The sequence below is a fragment of the Akebia trifoliata genome, chromosome 3 (genome assembly GCF_017979445.1).
Source record: "Akebia trifoliata isolate Shusen 1 chromosome 3, ASM1797944v1, whole genome shotgun sequence".
Lineage (NCBI taxonomy): Eukaryota > Viridiplantae > Streptophyta > Magnoliopsida > Ranunculales > Lardizabalaceae > Akebia > Akebia trifoliata.
Window position 1 is genome coordinate 15,205,552 of NC_141377.1, and position 16,784 is coordinate 15,222,335.

Genomic DNA, 16,784 nt, shown 5'->3' on the forward strand with positions numbered 1-16,784 from the left:
CAGAATATAAGTAACCCAAAAAAAGTGATTCTCAATGGCATAATTAAAATTAATAGTCATATATGATTATCCTTAAATACGAATGCCTGGCATAGAATTAGTAATACATCCACATCACTCAGAGAATAATATATAGCCTGCTTGGTATGGCATAAATTGCAAAATGCAAATATTTGCATTAGCAGCCATTTGAGCTTCAGTGACTTTGCTGCGCTTGGCGGCTTCAAATTGGACAAGAAGACAACAAAAGTTATCATACCTTTTGCAGTTATTTTTGGCTGAAAATTTCAGCGCCGATTTGCATTTAAACGGTGGGCCTAAGTTGCAATTGTTTTCAGTGATTTGCATTTGAACGCCAAGTAGATAAAACTAGATTTGCTGCAAATATTTGCATTTGCGGAACAAGCTGGGCCATAAAAAAGCATGCTTTGCAGCTTCTTGACTCTCCAGGTTTATACAAGTTTTATCGAAGTCGAACTATGATTCCACAACAAGGCTAAAAGGTGGTTACAAGGCCAAATAAACTACCCATTTACATCTTGGTCTCTCCTGGGCTATAAACTACCCCTTTTCGTTTATTATAGTCCTTCAAACAATAAACATACATGCTCTTAAAGCAAGAAAAAAATTCCTAGCAACTGGGAGAAAAACCTAACTTTGGAAAATCCACAAGAGTTGTAATTCCACATCACATGCCATGCCTAGTTCTATTATTGAAGGAAAGGCTATGCTCAAAATAGTCACAAAAAACCTTTTTTTTTTTTAAGTCTCCTTTAAAACGCGTTTCGTACCTCTAACGATTGAAAAAAAAAAAATTGACTTTTTCAATAACAACAACAACAACAACAACAACAACAAAAAAAGATTCTTACAATTTAATCACATTTAAAAAAATACAACCCACTTTTTTGTAGGCCAATGCTTAATTTACTCAAAAAGTGTGTTATTTTGCTCAAAAGATATTTTGATGGTTAGACTTTTTTTAGCATCATAAAATGTACAATTAGGTGTGGAAACATGTTGTCATGCATAGATATTCAATACTGTTTTTTCTCAAAAATATATTGGAAACTTAGAATAAATAGCTAATGTATTTACAATACATTTTTTATAATTTTTAATATACATTTTTTATAGATATCGTTTTTTCCCATTTTGGTCTCGTTTCTTTCCCCCTTTTTTCAAAGTTTTCCCTTGCCATTTTAAACCCATATTCTGACTTGGTGACTATGTGCTCTGTCCATGATTATACCAAGAAAATGCAGAGAAGGCAGCCTAGCAAACATTATAAACTGACAAAAATAAGCATACATGCAAGATCCACAACTTCACTACACATACTAAGGCCTCATTAGGTAGCAAATATGCTAGCAATTAACACAAGGAGAAGAACAATAAAAACTGCATTAGCAGGCACACCAAAGCATAATTATCACTTGCATTTGCAGGGTTTACCTGAGAAAAACTAACAATGACAGGCAGGATGTGTGCAACGCAGTCCTGTGGTTCCAACAATTTTCCAAGAGCTGCGCAACCCTCAACAGCCAACAATCTAACGGAATCTTGATCTGAAATGGAGCACATTTTGAGGCAACCACATTACTTAGCTGCTTGAACGAGTATGAAGAAATTAAACAGTATGACAGTAAAACTAGACAAGCAAAAGCAGAAGAAAAACCATCTATATAATAAAACACAATGGTACACTTTATTGCACTTTTTCTCTCCCCTTTTCAAGAATACCCCACGAACGTTATTCCATTTCCTCTTCTATACTCCTATTCCAAGAATACCCCTTCAACTTTATTGTCATTCCTCTTCTCCCCCTTTTTTAATAGTACCCCTCCAATCTTATTTTCTTTCCTATTCCAACCACTTAACCCCAAAGAGGTTTCGTGCCAGTAGGCACGGGCAAACTCTAGTATAAATAACATAGGCTACGTACCCATAGAGAAAGAATTGTCGGCCAGCATAATATGTCACATGGTTTTACATTTGTGCAGAAAAAGAAAATGTTAGCCAGCACAAGCAAAGAACTAGTTAACAAAAACTCGTATAAATTTACACTTTCTGTCAATGGAACAACTTTACAGTAGTGAGAATACAGAAAGTATTAACACAATCACATAAAGAACTATTTAACAATAGTTGCATCCATGATCCATATATTTAGTAAGAATCCGTATACCATCCTGAGTCAGATCTTCGAATATGGACATGATGTCAGTCTTTAGATGAGTAGACTCGACAGTAGCAGCAAACTTTCCCAAGTTCGATGCAGCAGATCTCCTCACCATAGGCATGTCATCTTGACACAACTGACTGTATATAGACCGCAACTCTGTCTTCGGAATCTCTGGGGCACTTGGGTAAGCAATGTGGAATAGTCCACACGAGGAAACTCGAGCTGTAAACCACTCACCGGCTGCAAGTCTCTGGAGAGGGAAATCAAAATGTGAATATCTGATTGTAAGAATATCACAGCAACATAAACAAGAAAAATGACTTGATACAAAATGCAGAATTAGAAGAATAACTGAAAAAGCAAGGAAATCATGTAGAAATTAAGCTGGATTGAGCTGTAAACCAATCACAGGCTGCCAATCTCTGAATTTTTTTATTTTTTATTTTTTTTGTTGATAAGTGTTTCTGGAGATGGGAAATCATACTGTGAAAAGAAATGATAGTGAGAATATCACAGTTCACAGCAACGTAAACAAGAAAAATGATTTGATACACTGAATTAGGGGAATGACTGAAAAGAAAAGAAATCATGGAGAAATAAAGATGGGTTTTGGGGGACCTAAGAAACAAGTACATAAATTTTTAAACAACTACAGATCCCCTTATCATGCTCTTTCAATGTTACTCAAACCTTAAAAAATAAAAAATAAAAGGAAGAAACCAACCCATCATTGAGTGTATGACAAGTCGGTTTGCAGTACAAGCACAATCACAAGGCTGATGGATAAAAGGCTCTAAGGTCATGGAACAAAACAACACTATGGCTAATTTTTCATTGAAATCTGGGAACAGGTTTTTTTAAGTGGCATTCCAGACCCTTCACTTGGAAGGCAAGTTTCTCCTTGCGACACAAAGAGCTGATGTCCAGACCATCTAACCATGGGGATGGTGCCCTTATGCACATCATGCCTATACACACCATCTGGTACATTTGTATCTAGGGTTGTACTCTTCCCCTAGGAATTGCATCATAAATCGGTCAAGCCTTATCCAAAAAATTGGGGTCTCTTGAAGAAATATTGTACCTCCATTCAATATTTTTCTAAAGCCATGTCTTTTGATATTTCAAATGTCTTCATATCTGCTGCCACTGCCAAAGTTCATGTCCTTTTATGTCTTCCTCTCTCTCTTTAGAATTTTCAACTGGCACATTCCTTCGAAGTGAAGTTGTTAAAGGTATCGTTAGACATGACCAAACCATCTCAATTGACCTTTCCTTATCTTAATACTTATTGAGGCTACTACTACATTTTCATGAATGAATTCATTTATAGTTCTTTTCTTTCTTTTTCGGCCTCACCACATCCATCTTTGTTGCGCTCAATTTATGAACATGTAGTTTCTTGGGCTTATTGATGGGGACATCAAATATTGAAGAGTAGATTTTAGTTTTCTATTTTAGGGCTTTAATTTTATGTTTTTTGGATTTATTTTGATGTGTTATTAGCCTATGATGTTAGTATAAGTGTTAGGGGGCAATTTGATAACCTTATAATGAGTTTTCATAGGCTGAAAATTAATGTGATAATATTTAAGTTTTATTTACGACCATTAGATCTCCTTATTTTAGTTGGATGGTTGAGATTAGATTTAGGGTTTAAAGAACATAATAAATACTTGTTTCTTGCTGTAATTTTTTTCAATTAATATGAAGAATATGATGAATAAAAAGAAAGCTTGAGCTTGATCTTCCCAACAATGGGTGTGGTGTGAGGCTATTTTGGAGTAAGTCCAATATAACATTCTTTTCTTCTAGTCTTTATTTTTCTTTTCTATTCTTTTGATTTTCTTTTAGTTTCTTGTTCTTGATTTTTTTTATTCTTGAAACTCCTTTTCTTGAATCTTGAAACTTACAAAACTCAACCCTTAATCCTTTCCCCATTTTCTTTAACCCTTACTTCATTAATCTCTTTTCCAAATCTGTAACTCTTAATCATTTCCCACTCTACAAATATTTAACCATTGTCATTGGGATTGTGATCATACCTACAATCATTGTTTTTATTTTACTTTTGGGTTTACCCAATCCTAAACCAAATTTTCTTATCTCCCCTCATCGTCCTACATCACTTACTTTTATGTTTTTTTTTTTTTTTATTAGCCCATGGTCTTAGTATAAATGTTTAGAAGTAGTTTGGTAACTTTATTATGTCTTTTTTTATAGGCAAGTTGGGGTTGATCGAACCCCCCCCCCCCCCTTGACAATAAAAAGCTTAATTACATGCATGTAATTGCAAGTTACATGATCACTTAAGATTTTCGCAAGATCCGGTGGAATACTATTCTCATCTAAGATAATAGAAAATGCAAGAGAAAATGGATTGCGTCATGCAAAAAGGTCAACTGTCCAGTTTGTTTCACACCAATAAAATCCGAAATCAAAATGAGGAAAGATGCTACTCAACCTCCTAATATTAAAAACAATTCGTTCATATTTCCAAGCAATCTCCACCTCCTCTAATGCAATTAATTACATATAAGGAACCTGCACTAATTAGGAGATGACCATACCACTAAGAAGAGAAAATTTTAAAGCTTCTTCAATTGTTATGAGCTCCAGAAAGACAATATCAAATATTTATCTTCTATCACAAGCAGCAAAAATCAAGGAGACAAGATGATTTCGGCTTGTGAAACCAATACCTCCACCAAACTGAGAAAGGGAGCCATCAGTATTAATTTTAGATGCTATGAAACCAATGGGTCCCATGCTGGTAAGGGAAGCTCGTCAGATTGCAGCCTAGCAGCGTTTATCGCCTTCCAGCTTTCACACCATGTCTTCGAGTATATGCCTTTGGAGAAGGTGCAAGAGTTTTTATTTCCCTTGGCAGTCAAGATTTCCTTGCAGAAAAGCTTTGCTTTAACGCCTATGTTCTTGGCCAATGTGTACTAGGCGCTTGACTTCTACATTGCAGACTGTAAGATTTCAGTCGAGCGTCGTTTGATCCAAACTTCTGTCAATACTTCTTTCCTGCAAATGTGGTTGTGGGAGCATTTTCCAGTTGTGGCACCATCGCTGAATGTATTTGCTTCGACTATAAGCGTCGGTGAAGAGCTCTGGACGGGTAGTAAGGCTATTAGGGAAACGTTGTTTGATCATCCGCGATCTTGGCAGTGGAACGAGCGTTCGTTCCCTCGTGTTTCCTCCCGTTTCTCTCAACCAACACCCTCATTTCCTTCCACGCCTATATATCACAATTCCCGTGGGCATAAAACAAAACCAGGTCGCCCATGCTGCGGCGGAGACATACAGTGATCTTTCGAACAAGGAGAGTTAGAGCATAGCAGAGGCTCACTTTGTTCTGACGGTCACATCATCCTTCCTTCCCAGCTTCTTGGATGGCATTGTTAGCTCATCCTCTTACAACCCTAACCGCTTCACCAACCAGTTTGGATTTGACCAGAGCCTTCTTCTCCCCATAGGAAGGCCCCCTTCTCCTGTAGGGGCCATGGCCCTATTTGTGGCGGATTATATATTGTCTGACCTTCGCGTCGGTGATACTCAGCTGCACTTTCCTCATATCGGGAAGGAGTGCTATCGCACGCTGTTGGGCCATACTTTCTGGCACGCGTCTATGAGTTTCATCTCGAACTTATTCGCTACCACCAAGGCTGAGGTGCTGCATGTACCTGAGGATGATTTAAACACCAACCCCCACTTAAAGGCTTGGAATGGCAAGGTCCCGTCTCGCCGGCTACAACCTCGAGTCAAGTTCAAGTGCGCCATGAGTCAAGTGGGCACACAAAAAAATAAAGTTCAGTCCGCAAGTAGCCTTCCGACCCGCAAATCCCAACTCCTTTGTCTACTAAGCACAAGACGTCCTTTCGACCTGGTGACAACAAGAAAAGGAGTCTTGGTAGGGTGCCCTTACATCGTAGGAGTGTTTCATCCTCGTCGTATACTAGCCCTTATGACCTGGCCCGTCTCCTTGCCGATTTGGCCGAGAGTGGTTATTCGATGGCTAAAATCCATCCCTTTGTCACATAGAGCGTGTTTTCAGAAAATGTAGTCGAAATTGTAGCTTTCCTTGCAGCAACCTACCCATCGAGGGTGGTGCACGTGGTTGCAGAACTCATTGCACCCGACGACGATGGCATTCCTCTCGCTTTTCTCTATCCACAGGTAATGTCTCTAGATTCCGCCTACAACTTTCCTTAGCATTCAGCATCTTTATGATCTCTCTATGGACAGGTACGCTTCCCACTCCCTCAACCGTAGAAGGTATCACTGGGGGGGCCTTCTCATCTTGTGGCAAGTCCTAGCGGCGAGGCCCCTTCAGCAGATGTTGGGGCGAGCTCTCCCATTACTCCGGCTGTTGTTACTTCAGCGGGGGGCGTCATTGCCAACACTTCCTTTCATTCTGACAAAGACAAAGGCGTCGATGCCTTATGCAACACTAGCTCTCCGCCCCCCCCCCGACACTTCCTAAGGAACCATCTCCATCTGGTTGCTCACCTTTCGCTTCTTAAAACTGAAAAGTGCTTATTTAGCTGTGTTTCGTGTTTCAGGAAGAGTTGTCCTCTAATGAGGGGACCTCAAAGACCTCTTCAAGCTTGAAAGCGAGCTCAAATGTGCCTTTCGTAGAAGGGGAGCCTCTCAAAAACACTCCATTTGATGAGGTCTTATCGACGTTGCGGGGCACTAACACCTCCACAGTGGTGGGTTTCTCTCTCAACGCGCTACACCTATCTCATGGCACTATTAACCTCGGCCCCTTTTGCAGGTCGTTACACTAGGCGCTCAAGATGACCCTTTGCTTGACAAGATTCCTTCTGCATGTCATCACTTTACCAACATAAGAGACTTTACCGAGTATTCGAGCGCTTCAGGCGATAGGTTGTGTGTCCCTCCAGACGACTTGGCAAACCTCGACCTTGACTTTTCTGGGATCTTGGTGGAGGATATTGTTGCCCTCCACAGGGGCATGAAGGTGGGGGGTGCCTGTCTTAGCAAGGCTCAACCCACAGAGAGCTCTGACGCCAATGCGAACCCTTCTTCGGAGGGGCTGCATGATTTCTCCAAGCCTTCCGTAACTTGGTCTGGAGCGCCTAAGACTGTTGGTCGTCTTTCTCCTCCAGTTGGTAGTGCACAATCCAAGCATGAATCTTCTTATATATGACTCTTCCCAAAAAACTTTTTAAGTTTTTCAGGTCCTTTGGCGGTGCCATCCCTAAGATTGCTTGTGCCCGCTCTGAGTCAAGTTTGATCTCGCCTTTGTTGACCACAAATCCCAAAAACTTTCCTGTTGTGACGCCAACAATACATTTCAAAGGGTTCATTTTTAGCTGGTGTTGTCAACACCTCTAGAAGACCCTTCTTAGCGTGGTAGCATGGGTACTTTCGCCTTCTTGTCCTTAACGACGATATCATCCACGTAATCCTCCATCTCCTTGTGCATCATGTCGTGGAAGATCGTGGTCATGACACGTTGGTATGTCACCCCCGTGTTTTCTAGGCCGAAAGGCATGACTGTGTAGTGGAAATTCCCGATGGGTGTCCAAAATGTGGTTTCTCTGCATCATCAAGTGCCATTCTTATCTAGTAATACCCACTGTATCCATCCATAAACGAAAACACACCATTTCCGGCAACTACATCTACCATCATGTCTATATTTGACAAAGGAAAATCATCTTTTGGGCATGCTCGATTCAAGTGTCTAAACTCAACACAATAATGTATCTGTCCATTCTTTTTCTTTACCAGTACCACCTTTGCTAGCCAAATAGGGTGATGTATGGGTTTAATGAACCCGGCTTAAAATAACTTCTGCACTTCGTCTGTGATCTGTTGCTTGACATCATGCCTAAAATGCTAGGGAGTAGGGAGTATGCTTGATCGGTCAACTCCCTTCTACCACCTTCAAGTGCTGTTGTATCACATTTCTCTCTAATCCTAGCATATCAAAGTATGTCTAGGCAAACAGATCTTGAAATTCCTTTAGCAAAGCCAACAGTTCCTCATGATTTCCAAGAAAATCCTTATCAATGTGCACTGTGCGCCCGGACCCTAGGGGACCGATACAGTGCTCTTCTACTCTTCTGACTACATTCTTCACTTCGTCTCGCATGGTGGAAAAGCTTCCTCTCGCTCTTCTCTGGCAACAAGAACCCGTTCTGGTCAATAAAGGGCACCGCCAAGTCCTTGAATCGACCGTCATAAACGATAGACAACTTTTCCATTAGGCAGGACCGTTCTGTCGACTTTGTTGGTCCTAGCGTCGTAGCGCCCCCTCTTCATTTCCCTGTCATGAGTCTTTGACGTTGCTCCCCACGCAAGCAGGGGTGTCGAGCATAGTCGTGGCCCTCTATCCTCTTCAAAAAAAATAACTTCCGCGAAGTGGGCTTCTTCTAGTGTGAATAGCGTTTCCAACACCGATAGCGTTATCACCTCCCCTCTGACCACTGTCTTTACGCACTAGTGAAACATTGAACTTATTGTTCATACCTTGTGGAGCCATGAGCGTCCTAACAATACGTGGTATGACGTTTCAACGTCAATCACGTGCAAGCGTACCGTTGTTTGGACCAGCCCTACCTCCATCCTTAGATGCACATAGCCAATGGCGCCGAAACTTTGTCCGTTGAAGCTCAATATTTCGCTAATGAAGCATGTTGTCTTTTGCCTTGAGATGTCGGATCAGATCGAGGACTTTCAAAGACATTAGATTCAATGACGCTCCAGTGTCCACAAAGGCCCTCTTCAAGCGTGTCCCGTTGATGAATACAGTGATATAAAGGGGTTGCAGGTAGTCTAATACCATTAATATTTTATTTTCGTTGAAAACGATGTCCATATTCTACCATTTTGTCAGCTCGTTCCCTGTTGAGATGGCGGCTAATGTTACTGAGGTCTCGTATCGCTTTTCATCCGAAAGTTTTAGATGGTCCAAAAATTATTTGAATAAGGCGGATCCCTGGAGCTTTGTAACAATCGGATCGACCTCCTCAATTGTCTTCTCTCTAACGTCGTGTGTGACCATCAATACCTTGTGGGCGTGGTCTGGCAGTGGATTGACGCGGGTGAGTTCGTCGGTGCTGAACTAAAGTTTGCCAGTCTCGCATCTCTCGACAAAAATTTTCCTCAACAGGTGGCAATTTCTGGTGGGTGTCCTAACTAGCGGTGGAACTTGCAGTACCAAGGGTTAGCCTATTCCATTGATGTTGGCTCTCGCCTTACAAGTGGCATTCTGACCGCGCCGTCCCTAATCCACGCTTCCATTATCTGCTCCACCTCTTCCACGTTGTAGGGGAAATTAGGTACCACTTCCTGTTATAGTCTCTATTGTAATGACCTGAAAATCCTAAAATGTATCTCGAGGAAAGAATTTTAGATCCGTGCATTGATTTAAAAGTTATCAAATCCTCGAGTTTCGCGTTAGATATTTTACAATAGGTAAATGACACCTTAGAGACGTAATTTGAGGAAACCGATCATATCATTAGATTCGTGTCGAAAAATCACCCGAAATAGAGTATAAGTTTGTCCAATTCGGCATTTGGGAAAAACAATTCCCAAAATGACAAGTATGTCCCAACTTAAGTGATATAAATATCTAAATTCTATTAGAAAAATCAGATTTTTCTTATTCTCCTCTCTAAACAAATCTCAACCATTTTCCTTCAATATTTGAAACTCAGATCTACGCCAAACGAGAACGATCCGAGCTTAGGCGCAAGAAGGAAAGTTGTTCCTCTCGCCGAGGGTTACGCGTGGACGCAAAGAAATCCGATTTTCGCCGGAAGAAAATTTTGGAGATTGGTCGGAGGCGATTTTAAAGTTCGTTCAACCGTTGAAAATAGCTTGATGTAGGTTGCCTTCCCTTCTACCTTCTAGTTATGCGATAATTTCATAGAAAATCCATATGATTGTTGATAAATCGATTATTTCATTAAGTTTATACATATTTGAACGATTTGAATCATGTTTACATGCTTAGTTATGATTGGTTTTAGTTCATTTGATGTAATATAAGCATTTTATAGTTAATATGATATTTGGATCGAGTTTGGTCGAGTTTCGACGAAAAATCAGCAATTCGGAAAAGTATCCGAATGTTGAGTTTGGTTCTAATTTGTTTTGTGTTGCTTCCATATAGTATGTATACCCATTTCCTACATTTATTTCATTAAAACTAATTAAGTATTACTTTAAGTTCTTTAATAAATAAATAAATAGTTCGTTTTCAATTTCGACTTTGAAAAAAATTATTTTTCAACACTTAGTTAAATTTTCATAGATTTTCAGCTTATGGTTTTATCTTTGTTTTCGAGTCTCTCGACTCAACCAAAACCATCGAATGGAATTGGTTGATGCTTTATGGATTTCGAATTACTTTAATAGATATGTAGGAAATTAGATGATAGATTGATCGATTTAATTGATGGATGGATAGAGAGAACGTATGTTCTCGACTGATTGATGGGACAGTGCCTCCAGTTTTACGTAGTGGCCATGCCACGTAAAACGTGATAGATAGATAGAGGGATGAGATGGTTGATGGATGGATATGACAGATAACTGTCACTGGAGGGCACTACCAGATTTTGTTTGTATTTTCGATTAAAATAAATGATATATTATATACAAAATAAATTACTTTGTTTACCAGTAAAGATTTGTAGAAAACCCATAAAGAGTGACGCGTTGCTATGTATCCGGAAGCGGCGAGTCAATCTAGGATAACACTAGATGTCATATGCTCTTCGGTAGTATGGGATACCTTAGAGCATATTACAACTTATGAAATCCGGGAATTTCTCCTACTTATTTTCTGGGGAACGTTGTGTGTAAAGGCGGTCTCTGTATAGTGTAGAGATAGGCGGGGTTCACATGCATTGCCTCTTGATAGGCTTCAACGCGAGGGGTCTCCTAGGCTAGTTAGTGATCACTTTTAGTCTGTAGTCGTCAAACGGTCGACCTCACCGTTAGTTGAACTCAGTATTGGGTTCTTGGTCAACGGCCAGTCTGAGCCGGATAAATGGTCATCCAACCGTGGTATGCTAGACCGGCCACAAAATCAGTTTATAACGATGGGATTCCACATCGGAGGTTAAGTTTGGAATATCGTATTGCCATAGCCGAGGCGGTTATATCGGCGTGTTCCTCTGCTCTCTTATCGATTACACCGCCGTGTTTTTATTATGTATCTTTTTCTTATTTTGTAATGATTGATAGATGTTTTCATTTAAAAGATGCATATGCTACTTTAAATGATAGAAATGATAGGTTGAAATTATTTAACTGTTTATTGAATATGCTTAGACATTTATCGTATGTTACATTATGAAAAACTTACATTATTTAACTGTTCAACTGATTACTCGTGCATGTATGACTCGTTGTTAGAACGGCGTTCATCCTGCTGAGTAACATTCCCCTGTTACTCACCCTATCCTTCCCCTTTCAGATTATTCAACTTTTGAAGAACCGTTCTTTGAGGAGTCTTTTGAGGAGGTCCTTGAGGAGGATCAGATTGATGTCTTGCCGCCGCCATGTCTTTAAGGACTAGTAGAGGATCTTAGCGGTTTTTGGTTGTAGATAAGAAACATAGTAGTTTAGAAATTTTTGTAACCTGATGAATTATGAGATTAAAGATCTTGACTTATATCAGTGTTTGTCAATTTCTTCTGTTTACTCTAGACTCTCGTATAGATGTTAGTTAAATGTTTATTCCGCTGCGTATATTTTCTTTTCATAAGTATTATTATTTATGAATGTTCTGTCAGATTGTGTGATTGATTACCTCACACCTCGAGATTCTAACCGATGAATCATAGGGATTCGTGTTGGGATTTCGGGACGTGACATCTATTGTTCTAGTTCTTCAAGAAATTACAGTCCCGTGCGGGAGTTCTCTTTCACTGCCTATCCGACGTACAGACCTGATGCCCAAATCATTTCTCCATCCTTACCAATCCATGGGTTTCCAGGTTTTGAGTGCAAACGTTTTTTCCGAAGGCGCCGGGACCGACCACAATTTTTTGGCTGCCTAGTGGAGTTTGAAAAAACTGGCTAGTTTTAGATTCTCGAGGAGGGCTCGATAAAGGAGCAACATTCCCATAATGCACATCTCAACCAATTTGGTTTCGTCAATCTATTCGTGATAGTCCATAGCGCCCTCACGAAATCTCGTTACAAAGACATTCAAGTGCTCTTTCTCTTGGCGCATCCGTCCTAGGTTCGTTACTACCACTTGTTCGCACACAATAAAAAAAAATTCGATTAAAGGCATCTGCTTATTGTCTCCACTTTTGGACCGATCCGGCCGGTAAGTGATTGTACCAATTGTATGTTTTCCCAGTCAGGGATTTTGAAAATTCCCATAGTCGCAGATCATCGTCAATGGCGTAGCCTCCGAGTGCTTCCAAGAACCGAGAAACATGTTCCCTTGAATTGCCCTTTCCGTCGTACATGGGGAACACTGGTGTCGCATACCCCCTAGGGTACGATTTCTGTTGAAGGAAGCTTGGGTACGGAAGATCGTACTCATAGGGGTACTTTTCTTCCTTCAGCGCCCTTTCCCACTCTAGCAACTATGTTAATTCTGAAATCATCACAAATCCTTGAGGTTGCTCCAGTGGGATTACTTGGGGCGTCGACCCATGCTGTTTGGCCCTTGGGTGACACGGGTGCTTTTGTTTCGTGTGCCGCTGTCGACATGGACGCACCTCTTACATCTCCCGCTTCATCCAAGACAGTGGGCTGTTGCGGAGTGTACAATGCTTGTGGCAATCTCCTCAGGAATTGGAGTATCTCCACTTTGGCTCTTGTTATCCCTCGTAGCAGTTCCCCCAGTGGCCACAGTGTCGTTGGGGGCACTTCCAGCGTAGGCTCGAGTTGCTCATGAGTCGTGGCATTAGCAATGTCTGCTATGGCATCATCATGGGCCCGATCTCTCTTTGTATTGGTCATGTTTTGCTACAGATAGCTTCGTTTTCTGGGACGCATCATTTTGGTATTTCCCCTCCCTAGTGGAGTCGCCAAATGTTTACTTGCGGAACTTGCCGCGAATAAGGACTTAGTATGTGTAGCTAGATTCAAGAAAAAGAGCTCCAAGGACTATATATTATAGATCCAAGCATGGTAATTAGGTCTTGGGATGTTTTGTTTATCCTGTCTGCTAAGAAGGGGAGGAGGCCAAGTGGTGGTAAGGGAGAGAGAGAAAGAGAGGGATCCTGTGCCAGTTTCTACAACAATGCCGACTCTAGAACCCTTTGATCCTTGTCCCATCAAGGGGATAGCCCTGGTATAAATAGGGGGTCCCTCCCTCTCTTTGCTTGCCTGCTCGACGGATGCCAGCTCAGACATCAGGGGTAGGTAGGCCAAGTTGTTGTCTAGGGTTGACCTTCTCTGTCAGAGAGGTCAACCCTAGATAGCAGATCTTCCTTTAAGGTTGACAAAAGGGATGTCAGCAGAGCTGACACCCCCTGTGGCTGTGGCAGGTTCCCCTAAGGATCGACAAATGGAAGAGACGTCAGACCTGCTGACACCTTCATCAGGAGAGGTGTCAGCCTGGTTGGCACTCCTCAGAGAGCTCCAATCCCCAAGTGCCACCCCCTGTTGTCCCTGATGTTGGCATGTTCTTCATCTCATGGCCATCAAACCTACACCTCACAATTCCCCTCTTCCTCAATGCCTACACCCCCATACCTTGGGCAATAGAGGCCCACATCGCTGTGCCCCGTCGGCTATCGGAGCTGCCTCCTAGGGGCCTGTACTCATATGACGCCATCTGGCATCCTCGGTATCTGTGCTTAGGGACGCCTTTCTTTTATGCCTTCGGGCTTGTTTGTGTTTTTTTCCTTCTTCTTCTTTTCAGTGGCTATCTCAGCCTCCTTTTTTTTCCCTCTCTTTTCTTATCAATAAAATTGTTATACTTATCCACAAACAAAACAAAAAAACAAAAATGATAAGATCGCAGAACACATCAATTATACTAAAGAATTGTTTTCTTCAACCTTAATTCAATTTCAACCACGAAAATGCCAAGGAAAACAAATTGCTGATCAAATCAAATCTCAAAAAGAAAAAACAAACAAACATATTACCTTGACAAGAGGAATAAACCAATCAACCAAATCGTTCTCCTTCATCTGAGCACCAATTCGACACAATGACTCCACAGCTTTGTCCCTCACACAAGTTTCCTCAACAGTGCAAAGAGTTTCTAAAGGTGGGAGCAAAAGATGTGCATACTCAACTCCACCAACATAGGGAATAAAAACCCCCAATTCTTCGGCCATTGCAAGAAGCACTTCGTCATCATCGTCATTGTTCTCACTCAGAAACGGAATCAATTCCTTCCGTGTTCTCTCCTCTCCAAGGGCACGAGCAATCGTCGAAAGTCTACGAATTGAGTTTAATCGCAGCTGAATGTCCTCGTTTTTCAGCTCATCTATCAAAATCGCGATCGGATACAGCGGCTCATCGATCATAGCCATCGTATCTCACAAAAAAGACCTAAAATTTAAAGAAAAAAAACTTAAGAAGTAAGAGCAAAGTGAGTGGATCGAACTGGATAGAAAAAAAATATTCAGATGAAATGAGATTACGATCGATAATGTTTTAACCTTTTTTTTCCTACGAAATCCTTATTGTAGAGTGTCTCGATTAAAAAGGGTAATCTTAGATCTGGAAGAAACCCTAAAAATTTGTCAAATTGAAGAGAATTACAGAGAAGACCAATGTTGACGCCAAGATTACAATTAAGAATAAAAACCTATGAACAGAGAATCGGATGTCTTTATCAGAGATCAAATCGAAAAAACCATTAAATTTCGTTTCAAAACAAAAACTCTGTGATACCTCTTAAACTTCTTCGTTCGAGCGGCTCGAGGGGACCGGGGGAGAGAGAGAGAGAGAGAGAGAGAGGAGAGTTCGTAAAATGTCACTAACGTGTTTTTTTTTTTTTTTGTTGTACCCAAGGGCAGATGAGCCCATACTAGTGGCTTGCGCTTTGCTTTGAAGTTGTGGGCTTGGGCTAAAAGTAAAAGTATACTCCCATGACCTAAATCTTGAAATAGAGCATAATTATATTTTCTGGCAAAGTGTTCACTAACAATAATGAAGATAACATATCACACCGATGCCCAAATACACAATACGCGTTAATCAAAAATTCAAAAAGGTAAACATATTAGAATGACAGTTTTTTTTCACAATATTTTCAAGATGGATGGGTCCATATTATATATCAAATAAAGGTTGAGGTATAATTTAAGGCATCATCAGCTTCGGAGTAGCCCTTGGGGTTGCCACTATTGAGAGGTGCTCTTTTTGGGTTAAACTCATCGAGGAGACCTTTGAGAGGCATTCTTCGAAGTCTAGAACTATTAGGCACCCTTGGATTGTTGCAAGACACTCGAATGCTTGAGTCCGACTCAGATATTCGAACTAAACAAAGTATTCCAACTTAAAGTTGTTCAAATTCTATCTGTTAACGTTGAGGTTTGGCCCATATTTATTCAATTTCCTCGGCCATTCCAAGCCCAATCAACAACCTCCAGCTTATCGTGCAAAATCAGTGTTTCTCTAGATTTCACAAGGGGTGCAACATGGTCTTATTCAAACCAAAAATCAAAAAAAAACTGGTAGGTTTGGGTTGGTTTGATTCCCAGTTTAGTTTGATTCGGTTTGGAACAAGTTTAGGTTCAGTCTTGGGTTAGGAAAATGCAAGATTGACTTGTTCAATTTAGTTCTTGGTTAAGGACTGATATAGAATTGAACCAAAACAAGAATCAATCCCTTATAAAATAAATAGTTATGTATTAACTTCATTATATGTACTCAATCGATTTTTATACCAATACAATGAAATGCCAACTGTTAATGTCTTTAAAACTAACAAGTTACTGCTTAGGAGTTGAGACAAAGATTAATGACTTATTGTATGAAATATTTCTTATTGATTATTTTTTTTTTTTCTTTAAAATATATGTTGTTTAGAAACCATCTCTACAAAGGGTCCATGGTTAATACCATCTCGGTCCATTTTCTGATAAAACTCTCCACCTCTGTTTGATCGAACTACCTTGATTTTTTGATCTAGTTGTTTATCAACCTCTAATTGATATACCTTGAAGACATTTAGGGATTTTGATTTTTAATGAATCAAATACACATAAATATATCTAGAGAAATAGTCTATCAAGCTAATGAAATACTGTTGACCGCCGTGAAAAGGGATTGGAAAAACACATATGTCTGTATAAATAAGATCTAACAACGTAGAGGCTATAGTGGCATTTAGCTTCCACTGCTTGAGCATCTTACCCTGATGCATTCCACACAAGTGGAGAAATCAAAAAAATCTAAAGAATGCAACATTCTCTTTTACCATCAACTCTACCTTCCTAGAAACATGACCCCAATCTTCTTTGTCAGAGCATCAAAGAGTTCTCTATTGAACAAGGATGCTTAAAGACTGTGGAACCATAATGCACACTCATCAAAGAAAATGCAGAAAAACTATCCAAATATATCTGATATAACCCATCTAGTAACACACCAAGATCAATAACATCCAAACTAGAATAAA

The 16,784-nt window shown here is 40.3% G+C and overlaps 1 protein-coding gene across 2 annotated transcripts in view; it reads right to left on the minus strand.

The window, feature by feature from the left end:
* LOC147406051 (uncharacterized) overlaps positions 1–15,199 on the minus strand; it is a 31,939-nt gene extending 16,740 nt beyond the window's left edge. The window contains exons 1-5 of one of the 2 annotated variants that reach the window (XM_086433970.1): positions 15,053–15,199; positions 14,818–14,966; positions 14,296–14,707; positions 2,189–2,435; positions 1,456–1,568 (exon numbers count right to left, since the gene is read on the minus strand). In XM_086433970.1, the coding sequence (XP_086290096.1) occupies positions 1,456–1,568; positions 2,189–2,435; positions 14,296–14,688 (753 nt within the window). In that variant the 5' untranslated portion in view covers positions 14,689–14,707; positions 14,818–14,966; positions 15,053–15,199. The remainder of the gene's footprint in view (positions 1–1,455; positions 1,569–2,188; positions 2,436–14,295; positions 14,708–14,817; positions 14,967–15,052) is intronic. The other variant, XM_086433969.1, reaches the window with a different exon arrangement.
* Positions 15,200–16,784: the final 1,585 nt, after the last annotated feature.